Consider the following 16,965-nt stretch of genomic DNA (forward strand, 5'->3'; position numbering starts at 1 on the left):
CAATGTTATCGTTTCACCATAGACCAAAGAAAAATAATTTTCCTCTCGTTTTGTAACATGGTTTTTGATACACCCTGTATATCTGTACATCTAAATTCAAGGAAAGATCGAGGAGCAAAGGACGCATCTCACGAGCCGGCAGGATGTTCCAATATACTTGCGTGTTTATTCGAAGTCCTCGCTCGTACCAACAAATGCAAAAGCGAATATTAGCCTATGTGCTGGGCGTGTTTTCATGATCCTTCTTGATGTTGGTCACGTGGGCGTAGTTGGGTTATTGAACAGACCTTATGATACAGACAAGACCTTCACTATTTTTCAGTTGTATACTTTGGATGATTGATACTGATGATTTTCCACAGGAAGACAAGTACGGGGGTCATTTAACAATTAAAGAGACAAACAACTGTTATTTATCTAACAATTTATCTATTTTTTCCACTCGTTTTCCCTTGAACTCTTCACACAAAAATTCATGAAACAATTTACATTATTTGTGAATATGTTAGGTCATCTATAGATAATACAATAGCAGATCATCAAATCTATTTTTTGTTCAAATAAAAATAGAATAATACATTAGAAAAATAATAGATAAATAAAAATTGCCGTTCGAATGAACGCTATAGTTAACCACCTACTAACAGAAGGACTGTCACAGAAAAGAATATGATCGAATCAGAGGGCCCATCGAAGGGACCCCCGATCCGTAAAAACAGTTCCGTTAATATCGGCACACTCACATCCCATAAATCACAATGGGTAACGCCCGTTGGCGTTGATGCATCGCCCTATCGATTCCTCGATTTTCCATGCATCGTAATGAAGTTGTTGCAATTGTAGGGGGGAAGCGGGGACCGATCGTTGTACATAGTTTACGAAGGTGCAGCCTGTTTCGATGATTGATCAACGCCGATACCATTCGTAGGAAGCAAATATTTGCCCGTTGAATCGAACTGTTGATCCCACGATGCACAGTTTGTCCAAGTTCTGATGCGACTTCCTCTCTTTAAATTTTTCCCTACGTGTGTCGCCTCTCTTTCTATCCTTATAAAACGATATTATTGTTTTTACGAGTATATTATTAGTTATTCTTTTTATTAATATTTCATAAAAAGTGTTTTAGTTTCATCAGTTGTGTTATTTTAAGGAAATAAGAATCTTTTGTCTTTTTTCAAAAAAAGATAAAAAGCTTATGTTTTTAAAATATTCAAAACCCCCTGTGTTGCATCGAGTAGCAATTTCATACCAAAAGCCAATTAAATTGCAACAGTACCTTATTAGAAATTAGAAAAAGATTAGAACTTAATTGTTTCTACTTGCAGTTTCAATGCAATTTGTAATAATTAAGTTCATTGTAATTTACAGATCTTTACTTGTACATCAATTATTTCATTGTAACTATAAAATTTGATGAGAAAAGAAACCAACCGTGTTCTAATTAGTAGAAGTTCTAATTAGTATTGGATCCTAAAAGGTATAAAAAGGAAAAGTAATAAAACCTATCTTTTTATCTTTTCAAATCCTGAATCTTTTTTTTATTACTTCACCTTTTAATAGAGTCTATTACTTTGATCTGAAATCTTTGAAGCAATTCCGATAAAGGAAAATTAGATAATACTAAAGAGAGAAGAGCACTAATTAATACGGTGCCAAAGTCACGGAAGTTGTTAGAGAAAGGGTGGAAATTGAAAAGGTGGTAGAATGGTATGTGCGCACCTGTGGTTTCGCTTTGTGCATCGAAACTTTGCACTTTCGATCCACTCCTGTTGCACAAAGTCCAAATTCGCTAATAATTTCACGGTGGCCCGAAATGTCTGCCTGGGAATCGATGCTCTCGCCTAACATCAAAGCGTCCGTTGACATTAAATATCAACCTGTGTGCTCGTACGAGCTCCGGAGTCATAATAAAATCATCAATGATCCAATTGATTGTACGCAGCGTTCCAAACTACTGAATATCCACAGTGTGTTACATCGAGTAATAAATTCGTTAAAATAAAAAATAAAAATGAATATTAGGCAAATTAATTAATTAATTAGGCAATACAAATTAATTCTGTTCCCTTTCTTTTTTTTTAATTAAAGATTTATTTTTAAAATTTTATGGTAACCGTAATTATTGAATTATAAGTCTAATAAGCTAACGTATAAAATCATTAATAATTTTTCTACCTTCGAAATAAAAAATCTGAAATCAATTATTTTAGATTATTTATCCTACTGTGAAAATAGAAATCTCCACTTTTGGATGTATTCCTTGTAAACTATATAATTTATTTCAACGAAGAGATGATCAATTTATATTACGAATATTGGTAAAACATTTAAATAATTATTCTCATGAAATCTTAAACTCCAAACTAACGTATCACAAGTATCATTTTGCGGTACTTTTATGTCACCGAATCATGTCAGTCACCCCATATTTCACAATCGGTCATTCGATATGAAACAATTTAACACGATGATCGTTTACGAAGCATTTGCATGGAACAGTATATTATTGACCCGTTTTAAATTGCACTACCGGTTATAAGAGACTTTATATTACAACGTTCGAAACGAGGCATGGATCAATCGATCGCGTAAAATCATGCGATCGATTGGAACCATATAGGACGGGCATATTCTGGCGGGAAAGAGGGGAACAGGAAAAGGGTTGGGAAAGAATTATGAAAAATGAGAGGAACGACGAAAGAGGAAGCATACGTGGCTAGGAAGCTCTGTAATTCATCATCGAGCAAACTCGTCGACGGAGTAGTAACGGCTGATATGCATTAACATATTCATGCGTGACATCGCGAAGTTGCGTGTTCTCTGGACGCATCTGTTTGTTCGTCAATCTCATCGTTGACCCCTTCTTTTTCTTTCCCTTTCACTCTTGCGTGGGTTCGATGAAAAGTGTCTCATTGTAAACGTAACGGGACATTAAATACATTAGGACTGTTTTTCTCTTTTTTTTAGATAACTTTTGAAATTCAGTTGAGTTATCTTCTTTTTTTAAAAGGTGGAAAGTTAATAATATTTTATTATTCTAATGCATAGCCTTGTACATTTTTTTTTTCTAGAAATATTTCAATTTTTCTCTTTCTTTTTCTTTTTAAATTAATGAGTGATTCCAGGATCTATATTAATTAGAAATTTTTTATTTTTAAGTCTCAGATGTTTCTTTTAAAAAAATGGTTTACCTGTAGGATGATTTTTACTGATTATAAATTAGTATGATATGATATGATGAGAGCATAGACATTGACAAAAGTGCAATAAGAAATGAATTGTACGACTTAAGATTAGTTTCAAACTGACGAGCACGAATTGGTATAGTACCGTGAAGAGAGGTACAGATTGGCATTGCAATTTATCACTCTTAGGATGAAAGGGTCACTAACACCATTGATGATTTTGAACAGGAAGCCGCTGCTGACGACCAGTCCGCGCGCCTGAGAAATTTGCATATTAAAAGGATTTAAATGGCCTCATAGCCTTATTTGACTGACGGATTTATAAAAAGTAAAGTATAAATTCTTCAACTTTGATCATTCTTTCAAACAGTATTTAGCAATGTTTTTTAGTACCTATACAAAAAAGAATCTTTATAATTGCAAATAGATAATGAATCAAGCAAATAAACTGCTTGTTATTGAATAAAGTAGATTATAATAAAAGTAATATAGATTTTTTAAAAGAAGAAAATCATCAATTTTGTATACAATTAATTTACACAGTCTTTTGTTTATCTCGAATTATTCTATTTATAATATTTTTATTAAAAAATAAATAAAATTTCCTGACACAAAATTAGTCTATTGACTTTCTACATAAATGTAGAAAGAAAAATAATATTTCGAATTTTGTGGACATTTTTTTAACCTTTTCTTAACCCTTGAACAAATCTGGGTCAATTGTGACCCAAACTTACAAAACATGTACAAGGCTATTAATCTAAAGATTGAAATAAAAGAGTTTCATATATTGGAAAAAATAATTTTTTTAGTCAAATTTAGAAAATGAAAATACAGAAATAAAATTAAAATAAAATTGAAGCTCCTATATGGTCTGCCGTCCACGAGTTAAAGGGTCAATCATTGTCCATTTTGCTCCCGATACGTGAAATGTTTTACCTATGAACGTTATTTCGTAATACGGATCTTTTATCACAGAACTGACTATGGAATTGTATTTCAATTCACGTGAAACACAGAGGGGGGACAGTAGCAAGTGGTCATTTTTCAATGGAAACCCGAAACCTTCCTTTCCGATACACCTTTGACAGTAGCACGCCAGGGACTTTTCACGAAACTGATAAACTCGTCGCGTCCAGTAAATCTAAACGGACCGTGCGATAACTTTCACCAGATAAAATTCTTCTCCGATCGATTTATAGAATCGTAACGAACCGGCGTGTAAAGAACATACACGGTTTCGTGCCGCTCCAATTGTCCCCAGAAAAGCAGGCTCGAAAATGAGAAATCTATTAGGAAGCTCAGCGTTGCGTGCGTTAATGTTCTTTCTGTTCGTTCGCATGCTCATCCGCTTTGTCTCTGGTGCTTATTAAATTAACTCGTTTAATTGGAGCCGTCCTTTTATTTCACCATGCGACCGCACGTGCAGCTCCCGTAGAAACCCGATTCCTATGAGAACCAGTGTCCTCTCGTAGCCTCGTTGTAGATGCTCTCCTTCTTTTTCCATTCGGATGTGGTTGAAAATGTTTGCAGCTTCCGGATGTGTGCACCGTATCTGTTTGAAAAATCATTTATATACTTTGGTTTATGGGGTTGGATCGTCAAAAATGACGGGTTACTTTTGAGTGAAAATGCAAAATGGGATCTTTCATAGGAATTTAAAAAAAAGAAATTTTTTTATTTAATTTCAAGTAACATTAATATTGCATTATTTATGCAAAATATCAAATGATATCAATATTTAGTAATATTTAATATTAATGAGAGTAATAAATTGCTGGAAATTTACTTCAATAGCCCTTGCATTAATTTACTATAAATTAATTAAAATTTTCAAAAAATGTATCTTTATACAAAATCACTCCTGTTGAATGCAGAGCCAATTATAATTCACTAAACTCACAGAGGAATTGAATTAAGCTTGGTGGATGAAAATTTCATATTTTCAGTTCAATGTTTACTAATGCAATTTAAGAAACCTGCAGAAAATATTGTATGAATAAAAATCAGCTTCCGTTTGAACAATTAGGTCAACAAGTATAAAGTATCCTCTGAACGAGGTAACAAAAAGCGAAAGAATTTTGAAATTTCACGCACCAGTGTATATCAGAGGCACAAACGGCACACCTTAATTGAGGAGAGAATTTACTCGAGATAAGATGCAAAATTTAGTCCAGGGTAATTCAATTTACAACCGCATAACACTAACGTGCCACGAAATACCGTGGCACCTAGGCACGCCGCTCTTTTTACGGTAGCCGACGAAAAGGAATGCGCGATTATCGATAGACAGCACGATAAAGACCAAGTTCCTTGAGGTTGTAACCCATTTGGAAATTAACAAATTGCCTTCCGCTCAAGTAGACGTATTAATTATTTATGCGACTTGCATCTAGACGTCACAACATTGTATCAGGTTGTTGTAAATCATACATTGAAAAATTCACATGATTTCATAACATGAAAATATTTCATTAACACTTATGTATGTAGTATTAATTTAAAGATTAAGATTTTACAAAAATAATTACACAAATGTTTCATTAATAATTTTTATATAAAGTGGGTAATTGCCAATTACAGGAAACCATGAATGATTTTAAAATACATATACGAAGTCTAACACGGTTTCATGACAGAAAAGTGTCAGAAAATGACACTTGTGATATGTTATTTTAAAGTTTAATAAAAATAATTACATAAATTACATTTTTATGGAAATTAAAATGTCACTCATATGGATGATATATCATGCCAGTGAACATGTTAATAAACAAAGGAATATTCTTATTTCACGAATGAAATATTTATCAAAATAAAATTCATTTTTCAAAATGTAAAATTCGTAATTTTGCAAAATGCACGATTTTATTTGTTCAAATTAAAATTTATAATTGAAATATGATTCGGATGAACATACCTACTCGTTTCGTTAAAATCAATATTGCAATTGGTGCAGTTATCTGCATTTCATATACATGTAAAACACGTGTTGCATTCCAATTGTGGTTTGAAATTGAATTCACTTGCGAATCAATAAATGAAAAGACTGACCCCAGGGAATCATGGCGCACACAGTTGGTGTTTCCTTTACGAGTCCAATGTAACTTGCCTTCTCACTGAGAAACTACTGGTTTCTTTCTCATTTTAAATTTAAATAACTACTATACTTTTAAACGGTGTTGCGTAACGCTGTCATTTTCAGCATGTCAATGAAACTACAAACATTAATTTCAAACTGACAAGTAGGAAATAGAAAGAAATACTTATTGTAATTTATCAGTTCTTAAACAAAGATCATTAATATTGGTGATCAATTTTAACTTTCTAAATGACAGCATGGCTAATTAAAATGCTTAGGACCAAAATCTGAATATTAATGAAGTTTGGAGCACCTTTTGGGTATAATTTATTTCGTTTGTTTTGAAATTCAATACATCAATACATATTTCCATCAAATCGATCTCTATAACTCTTTCTCATAAAAATAAAAGATTTAAATCGCATAGGATTAGCGTGGCTGGTTGCAAAGGCGATATTGCACCGAAAACAGAAATTGCTCAGAGTCTAGGTACACAATGCAACGAATAATCATGTCCGATGCATCGACGATACGAAAGTATCGGTTGAATCGATCAACGATCGGTATCGTAACTGTATCCCTTGTCGCGTTTTGATTAGTTTCACTATCCGTCTAACGACTGTTATTACCGATGCTCGTTTCTGATCGATGTCGCTCTCGACGAGTCCGACGTGCTGCATCGGGAACATGTTGGTCGCTGTTCATCCGTCTCGCTTAACTGGTACATCGTGATTCCAAACTAATTGCCGACAGCTTTTCTACATCGACGGGATGCGAGCATTATGCACCGATGCATATCGTGCGCTCGTTACGAGCTGGATAATTCCAGAAATTAAGTCATCAACGTTCACAACAATGAAACGTTCCCTCTATTTTTCCTTCGTTTTACAGATCATAAGAAGCTTTGACATTTTTACGAATCGACGAGCGAGTGTTTCTCATTACCAAGTACCGAGCGAGTAGTTTTTTTTTTAAATCGAGCGTGTAAAGTCTTCGTTTTGCACGTTTCACCCTGTCGAGGTCTGATTTCGTATTCATGCGACAGCGGAAGGTTACGATAACGATTTAATGATAACAGTACCTGGAATTTTCATTGAGGATAGCTAATCGTTTCCGATATTTCGCAAGTAGGTATCGCGGTTTGCTTTAGTGATGCAAACTTGATACCACTCCGGTTAATTTCAGAGCAATTTCCTTGAGTGCTCCTAACATTCTGTAAACTCTGGCTGTTGGAAGTATACGACAAAAGCTTTTATGGTTGTAATCATTGCAGGCATTAATGAATAAACATGAAATTTTATTTGTTTGATATTGGAGAAATAAATTAATTTGATGTTATTAAGCGTATTTAACAAGTTTTCTGTTAATTCTTGAGATATTTTCAAATTATCTTCATTTTAATTTAATTATGAATTACAAGTGAATTTAACATCGGAGCCTAGGTCAATTATGATCTTAACTAATGAAACGTATACAAGGATATTAATCTAAAATTAAATAGATAATTTTTCAAAGAACAATGTAAGATTTGGAAAATAAAATTAATATGAAATATAAAATTAAATTAAAATCGGTGCTTTCTTCATGGTCCGCCATCCAAGGGTTAATTGAAAAAATTGAAATATTAACAAGGCAGATAGTAATTAATTAATTAATTAGTAAAGCCTAATTTGTCATTTGTAAAATAACGTTGCACTTAGAGAAATTGAATTTTTGCTTGTAACCTAGTCCTTTCAGGATCCGTCGAAGGATAACCCGCGATTCGAACAACACCGTCGATCCTTTATGGCGTTCGACGAAGCGGAATGCGCGATTATCGACAGATACGACGATAAATGCCAGTCGCAGAAAGATTGCGGTTCGTTTTAGAAGCTCGCCGATTTGCCTTGTCGAGGTAGACTGGCTTGGTTGTCCGCTTTCTCGCTCGTTCGACCTTCTTTCGCAATGTCCAACCGCTGGCTACATCGTGTTCCCGTTGTTATTGAATCTCTAAATCCCCTGTGGATATCCAACCTAATCTCTACCGACCATCTTGTTCTCTTCTTTAACAAAATTTTCAGTATTTTGAACTTTAAATTTACTAGCAAAAAAATAACAAATTAATTTCTACTTTTAACTTTTCTTATGATTTATTTTAGTGAAATAATAAATTATTTAAATAAAAGTTATTTCATTGCTCATTATTTGTAATTCTAATTAGGAAAATAATTACAGAAAATTTTAAATATGAGAAGGGAAGAATCAGAGCAATATTGCACTTATGGTTTATAGATTAGTTATGGGTTAACCAATGGTCATTTCGGACCCTTGTCTTTCACTCTTAAATAATTTTTTGTGGCAAATCCAAGCTTAGAATTTCAATATTTTTAACTGCAAGAATTATTATTATTATAGTAATAATTTTTATTTCTAACCCGTAACTTCTAACGTAATCAATAAAGAGTGAAGTGACATTTTCAGTATGCTGAAATAGTATACGAAAAATAAGTAGATATGACAAATGAGGGACTAGTATTTTTGAAAAATACTTATAAGTCCTATAATCCAGTGAAATTGATACAAAGTAGGTAAGACGGGATGATAGGCAACAGATCAGAAAATAAGTAGATGGAATTACTAGGGTCCTAATTCGACCCAAGTTTATGTCGTAATCGAATTGACAAGGAAATGAAAAGCAATTACGAGACACGCCGGTACGAATCTCCTACGGAGTCAGATTATTTAAATTACTGTCACACAGCTCTCCTTTCTCTGCGATTGAAAGGACGGTTCTTCCTTTATCTCTCACGATGGTATTATGAAACAACGAGGACACGAAGGATCGATCGATGGATTGACAGAACGTGAATCCATCGATTGTATTTGAACGGTCGGATGAGTTGCATGAATTCATCGTGCACCACCCTGATTATTCTTTCTTCCCGTCTTTTTGTCGAGATGAGGTGGCGAACAACCACTTCGAATGATAAAATCGAAACATTCGTTTGATTCTCCGCTGTTGTATAATGTGAAGTTCTTTATGAAGAGAGTCGAACAGAATTGTATCACTACAATGACGGTACAATATAGGAATTAATCAATTTTATATTATGTATAGCAGTTTTTATGAAACGTATTATTCAAGAATGATATGCCATTTTATTTGCAATACGTATTGCAAAATTCATATTCATTATTTTGATGAATCTTGCATTTCTTTTTTTATTATGTTAATAATTTTATATTTCACGAAATCTCTGATTTTCGCAATTTTATATTTTTATTTATACCAAATAATAAATTATTCATAGAATTTGATAATCAACGCTGCAAAAATAATAATTAATAAATTGTAATTAATGCGTGAAAAATTACTCTGTTATCTTTTTATAGCCATGTTACTGTATCTTAATGATTTACTTCAAAATTAAAAATAATAATTTGGTCTCAAATTTTGGAATATATAGCTTGTAATATTATACGACTACCAATGGACGTTTTAGAAAGAGTTAATATACTATAGAGTCCAGGTGATCAATATTGTATAGATTGCTGACCTCAACTAGACGAAAAGTTAGACGTCAAGATGCGATCGTGATCATTGGTCGAAAAGTTAGCAGCTGCCGCCAGATGTGCGTTTGTTTCAGACGATCGAACCTTCATGGGGGAGCATCGAATTAGGTGATCTTCACGACTTTCTCGAGAACGCTAAGAAAAGTCTGTATCGACCCATCTGCTCCTTGAGACTTCGCTTCAGCTTGTTTTCAATTTGAACCGTTCAATACGTTGCGATAGCAGATGAAGAGCGTCAAAAATAGAGTAGCATTTAGATAAAGAAAGTTGAATGGCGGTGTGCTCTAAATTCTAAATCGTAGAGTATCGATTTTCATAAAATTAAATTCAATTTTATATTCTTTGATATACCTAATAAAAATTATTGATGGAATTATATCTGAAAATTTCATTTAACATTTGTTGAGAAATTACTAATTCTTGTCATTAAATTTAGGGATACATTTTTATATTATAAACCATGTGGAATTTAATTACTGCAATTTAAAATACAGTAGACTCTCGTTATATTGTCGCCGACGAGAATGTAGGAATGAAAAATTTGTCAAGTTTCCAAATTCTCGTTTGAAGAGGATGGGAGAAATAAAAATGTATCATTTTCATAGACTATGATGGAGAGAGGATGGCATTGGTATTCTTTAAAATCCATGTGAACGTCAAATTGCTCACGTGGCAATATAACAAGAGTCTACTGTACTATAATTATTATTATGATATGAAATTTATGGAATTCTAGGTATCTTCATGATTCTATTCATATAGATAAATTTTGATTATTCTGATATTTAGAATTATATTCTAATTAGTATTTTTCTTATTTTCAGGAGACAGCAACTGGAACAATCCGTGTATTGTGAGGCTGAATCCCGGCGTGCCGCGCTGGAGGATGAGAGACAAGATGTTCAAGGTACCAACCAAGAGAAAATAAAGGTAAGAAATTTTAAATGTATACAGAGTGTTAAAAAGAAGGTTGAATATTTTAAAACAAAAAAGTTTTAATGAAAATGTATAGTACACTTTGAATCATTGTTAGATACTATAATATTATATTCATTTGTATTATTGAATCTTCTATTCAAAATGAATTTTATTACTGTGTTCTTGTGTTATTTTACACCCATTGTTACATATTTTTGTAATCGGTAGATTCATTCATGCACATCACGTTGCACCTGCATTTCACAATTATAACGGGAAGTATAATCAATGGCCACTTATCGAGGGATAACGTCACTTGACATTTTACCTGCGCCTCTCGAAAGGTTAATAACTAAAAATGAACAATTCCTGACACTAACTTGTATGAACTTTAAGTTGTTCCAAAATTTCATACCTTATCCGTAGGTCAAGATATATTTCATGTATTAATTGTGATAAATTAAAATTAATTTTTCTCTCAATAACGTTCAATGAAAATAAAATAAAGCTGAAGGAAAAGTAATAAAAGTTAAACGAGCAGTCCCTTTTCTCGAGATTTAATTAGAATTATAATAGCGTGTACAAATTGGCGAAGGATAAAGTGTTAATTTAACTTTTGCGAATCTCCCTGCATGAGATTCCATTTTTATTTTATTTCATTTTTTTGCATCAATAATCCTATCATTTATATCTCTATCAATTTTAAAGATATTGCAACGTCCTTGTGAAGTAACACATAATACCGTAATTTCTATCGCAGAAACTACGGTTGAAGAATTATTACTAAATAATCCGCCTCTTTGTTGCAGAGTACTACGCAAGATTTATTCGAATTGCTGGAAAGGGTGCAGAGTTCACGTCTCGATGATCAACGATGCGTTCTACCACCGTATTTTTCTCAGGTAAGAAATATGTATATCGCAGTACAAGCCGTTCTATCTTCTATTTTGTTGGATCGAATTCGTGTTCCCGAGAAATTTTAAAGGGCACGAGTAAAAGAATTGACGGGATACCGGCACCCGTATACATCTCAGACCTCTTTCTTTCACCCCCTTGAACGTTGACATTTATTGTGATGACCAGTTTACAAGCTCGTAAAATCGTTATCAAACCTACCAATTTATTTTAGTATCATGTCTTTATACTTGCTTCGAATCAACTAGAATATAAAACTACTCGGTAAAAATTTTAGCAAAAAGGAAAGCCATATTTTTTATAGAAACCTTTTATTCAAAGGAGAAAATTTTAACGTAGGTTAAAAGCTTTTTCAGAATGCGCCTCGCAGCGAAACAGTAATCTCATTAAGCCATCGTGTCTGATTAGAAATTTCAGAGAAGGTTCGAATAGTCGAAAATTACCTTCTGCTGCTGTCTACTAAATGTGTTATAATTTCTAGCTAAATTTTAAGGTTTTCATGTTTTCCCAGACTGAGAGTTTTATAATTTTATTATTTTTAATTTAGAGTACTGAAAGCGGATATACAGTTGGATAAAATAATGGAAACACGTTAGATGCTATTAAAAATTGTTAAGCCTTTCACTAATAATTTACTGTTTTACCAAAATCGATATAGTCATTGAAAATAATTTCAATTACATAAAAAAATTGCAAAATTGTAATTTTAAAAATATATCATAGTTTCCTTCTAGAGTATTCAAAGGGTGTGGAATATACTGAGATATCATTTTTCGATTTACAAGAATTAGACAAAATAATAGTCGACGTGATTGATTAGGGATGCTTCCATTTAATAAATACATCATGTCGTTCACTTGTCCGGATACGGTCCACGTGCAAGGCAAGTCTGAAACTGTCCGCCTTGAATGACTCGAAGATAAATGGACATCATCATCCACGGTGCTAGTAGCAAAAACCTTTAGGACGAATCGTTTCGACACGCGCTGCTTGAATTTCAATCAGTATCGTAAGCTGCTCTTTTCTTCGTGTGTAAAATGTTCGGTTCGCCGGTTTCGAGGGGGAGAATCTTGCCAGTCACGTGCTAAACTGTTCTAAGTCAAGGGTCGACGTGACAGGAAACGATCGCTGAATTCATTTATCGTATGATCACCTTTTCCCTGCTAATCGATTCGAATCCAACGATTGACGATATTCTTTGTCAACGATAGCAGAAATTTGATGATTGGACGGCTTATGACTTGGTAGAAATGGAAATAGTCTTTGAATGGGTCTTCGAGGTCGTTGATGGATTGTAACGTAGAACGTAGCATAGGGTGAGTTATTGTTTGCGGTAAGGTGAATAGAAGTGTCGAGGAAAATTGAAGCCATGAATTTCAAAGTGGTACAAATCTACTTTCTGCAGCTCAGGATACGAATTTCATTTTTTATCTTTTTTTAACGCGACCATCCGGAGTAGGATTGTTTTTTGCCATTTCTTCACGTGGCATCCAAATGTATGAATTCATGTGCACAACACGTGCTGCAATGATGTCGTGAGAAACTTAAATTCGCGAAGATCCTATGGTTTATTCTTGGGAAAATCAAGTCGTTTCGATTATTTAGCAGTTTTTATTATAACTATGTACAGTGATTCGTTTAAGTCTGGATCATTAGCAAGCTTTTCAATTGTCAATTAAAAAGATTTTAATCAAATTTTGAATTTACAAGTGTCACCAGGTGAGAAAGAAATTAAGGTGTAATTCTTATGAATCCTTACTAAAGTTGAAAATGTCAAAATCAGTATAGTTTACTCTAAAATTTGTTTGTTATACGATAACTGGAGTTTTAGAATCCTTTACCATTTTCATGTCACATTCTACTATATCAGTTGAGGCTAACACGCATTGGGAACACTACCTCTCCTGCCATCTGACGGTCAACCACTGAAATCAGAGAACAGAAAATTTTTCCACAAAACAAATGACTTTTGAGTTTAATTTATGCTGATAAAACGGTCTATAGCTATAATGTAATTCGGTTAACGATATCACTGATCATTGAATATGAGAAAATGAATAATTGAAAAGAATTGATTAGATAATTCGTGGTCGATAAAGTAGATGCGACTGCAGCGCCACATTTTTAAAACGCTAAGAAATTACAGAGCTCTATTATCGGTACCATACATTTTTATCAACTTTAATTATTTTTAGTGTGTCAAATGTATTTTAATGTTTTTATTTAAAACATATTATTGCCCAGGAAGATTCTATGAACTTAATCAAGTAAACAAAATAGAAATAAAATATGGCTTCGTTAGTTTGGAGGATCTACCACTAGATGGCTGTAGCATTTCTTTCTCCACCGAGCTCAATTTTTTAAATTTTCACTATAATGTTTTAAGCTTGTTGTGATGCCATTGTTTAAGTTTTGTTATGATCATATAATTTTCTGTTTGCACAAATGAAGCTCAAAAATCATTTAATTTTAAAGAAAATGAGTTTTTCTATTTCATTTATTTCTGCGCGCCCCGTTAGATGGCAGGAGTACTGTTTCTAAAGCGCCCTTTGATACAGAATTGAAAAACAAATGTTAAAGTTTGATGCTATGCATGTTTCTATAACAGAAATATCTAGCATAGTTTTTAAAATTGAACTAAAATTATTCTGTTGCTTAGTTTCATCTAAATATATATGTGTTAGCTGTATATCTTTAACTGCCTTTAGCAACTATACTTTTTCTGGCATAAAAAAAAATTATTTTGAAAGACAGATAAATCCTATAATTTTGTTTTATAAATATAATATTATAACGGCGTTCGACATTAGAAAAGCAAAATCATAAACAACTAGCCGTTTCACGCAATAAATAGCCATAACACTCTTATTCACCTTTTTCTATTACTCTGCTCTGAAAATTTCGCGTTCATTTAACGCTTCCGCATTAGAACGTGACCGAAATGCAATTAACAGTCGAGTTATTTTTCTTCTTTATCGTTTGCGGGAAACCGTGTGGCCATAAAGTTGGAAATGCGGGTCATTGTTATTGGCGAAACAAGATGCATAAACGATTCTCAGGATGTAAGGGGGAGGAACGGGCTTCCGGCCGTGCAGGTACGCGCACCGGAAGTGTCGGTTGAACCGCCACTACCGGTCGTCATGGTATGATTTTAACCGAATGGCCGGGAAGATATTTTCTGATTTCTGTCTGCTCGCGACCCGTGAAGATCGGAGATTCGTGTTTGGCGACGTTCACGGTATACAACAGGTTATTGTATCCGCCTGTTTCGCGTGGGAACGACCCCGAAACTAGCGCGAAACAGAAGCCGAACTTGACATCGTTACGCTTTGAGCACTTTACGAAATCACTATTATAGTTACCGATAAAACGTAAGAAACGAACCAGTTACTCGAGAATTTTCTTTACGTTACTTCATTTATTATGGAATCAAGTACTTACTATATTTATTATTAATAATTCTTACACAATATACAGTAAAGTGCTTACTATATTGATGTAATATCATTTTCATTAATAAGTAAAAATAATTAAGTAATAAATAATTATTATTTATGTAAATATAAATAATTTACAAATTGTACTCAACAACTTGATTTTAATATTTAACGTTTTATACTGTTATTCTTCGCTTAATTTCTATTTATTTTATCAGATACTAATTGCAATCTGAAAATCACTAAATTATATTATATAACTTTATTTTAAACAGAAAAGTACCAATTGAAAATAATTTTTGAAAATTATTGCAATTGACAGATGTAGTAAAAGCAGTTATACTCGGTTTGTCCTGTTAAAGAAACACGAAGACACGTCATAAAATAAACATAAAACCTGCAGCAAAATGAGACAGAAGTCGAGAAACATTCTTTTCAAATTAAACATGCAGCCGGGTGGGTACACGTTTTTCGAATGTATAATTTAAGAACATTCTCTGTTACGTCAACGGAGTTACAAGAAACATTTCTATTTTACGTTGAATCGCTATAAAACGAAAATTCTTTTTCTCACAGGTACAGAGAAGTACCGTTACCGCTACATGTACCATTAAACAAAAAGGCAATATTTTTGAATTTTGATAAAATTTATATTCCACGCGAGGAAATAAATCCAGAGTATCTGGTACAGAGATAAATCAGAATTAAAGATTGAACTTTCCTTTGAAACTTTCATTCTGAAGAACGCGTGAACTTTAAAATTTCATTGAGTACACGAATGCTCGGTACACGATATTTGTCTTTATAATTATAGCAGTTGGTCAACTGAAAGTCGATGTTGCGATAGCGAGAAGTCGTGAATTGAGAATTGGAAGTGCAAATAGCTGAATCAATATCTTCAACAATTTCTTTTTTATTTTCGTAAAGACTGCTAATTTTGAAGTAAACTCAAAGCTGGAAATCTTGCAAAAGCTAGCAATTAAAATAAAAAAAACTATATTTTTATCAATCAGATGCAGCTATAATAAAAGAAGTTACTTATATAATTTCTAAAACAAAATTTGAAAAACTTTGACAAATTTTTCTAGAATATCAGAGTTTCTTTAATAAATTACATATGTTGCCATAACAGTAGCAGTCGTGTGCAAAGGACTAAAAATTACATTCTAATACTTAATTACAGAAAAATTGCGACCACAGTGCGTTCGTTCTCTTATTTCTTTCCTTTACCGCGTTTCCTTACGCACATTAAATCGGAAAATCTTTTGTTTTCGAAGATTATTTCTCTATTTTATCGCATCTATTGTTTGGGATCTGTTGTTGAAACCGTAGAAAATCAGAAATAAATCTGACGAACGCGATGCGTCCAAGATAGTTCTTCTAATTGAGGTCGTTCAGTTTCTCTTTTAGTACTAAAGCCGAGACGTGTGAATGAGTACTGTCACAATGAAGATAGTAGTACTGTTTCACATACGGCTTATCTAAATTACTCAATTTCATGATTGCTGTGTCAACAGTAAACTGCGAAGTGCTCTTTAATGTTCTCCATAGAAAGTCACGTCGTCCGAATAATACCGGAAGTCCAGGAATTACTCTTAAAACATAGAACAATCAACTTCAGTAGTTTAGAAAGATCGTGAGAAAGAGACGAGAAAAAGGTATTCAAATACAATTTTTTTAAATGAAATTGAGCACTTTGTTATACATCAATCGAAGCGTTTCTTAATTCTTTACAAAAAAGTATTAAGGTAATTGGGTCGAAAATTGAATATTTCGAAAAATATCTTAGGGTGAGACAGGTGCTTTCAATTTTGAAAATTTTTTTGGGAGAAATTTTGTACTTTCATTGACACCGACCACTGCATTTTATTATTCT

General features: G+C 33.1%; 1 protein-coding gene across 13 annotated transcripts in view; it reads left to right on the forward strand.

The window, feature by feature from the left end:
- LOC117607475 (uncharacterized) overlaps positions 1-16,965 on the forward strand; it is a 149,974-nt gene that overhangs the window by 83,332 nt on the left and 49,677 nt on the right. For all 13 annotated transcript variants that reach the window (XM_034331199.2, XM_034331200.2, XM_076692272.1 and 10 more), the window contains 2 exons: positions 10,644-10,749; positions 11,547-11,639. In XM_034331199.2, the coding sequence (XP_034187090.1) occupies positions 10,644-10,749; positions 11,547-11,639 (199 nt within the window). The remainder of the gene's footprint in view (positions 1-10,643; positions 10,750-11,546; positions 11,640-16,965) is intronic.

Source organism: Osmia lignaria, chromosome 14 (assembly GCF_051020975.1).
Source record: "Osmia lignaria lignaria isolate PbOS001 chromosome 14, iyOsmLign1, whole genome shotgun sequence".
In the NCBI taxonomy this organism is placed as follows: Eukaryota; Metazoa; Arthropoda; class Insecta; order Hymenoptera; family Megachilidae; genus Osmia; species Osmia lignaria.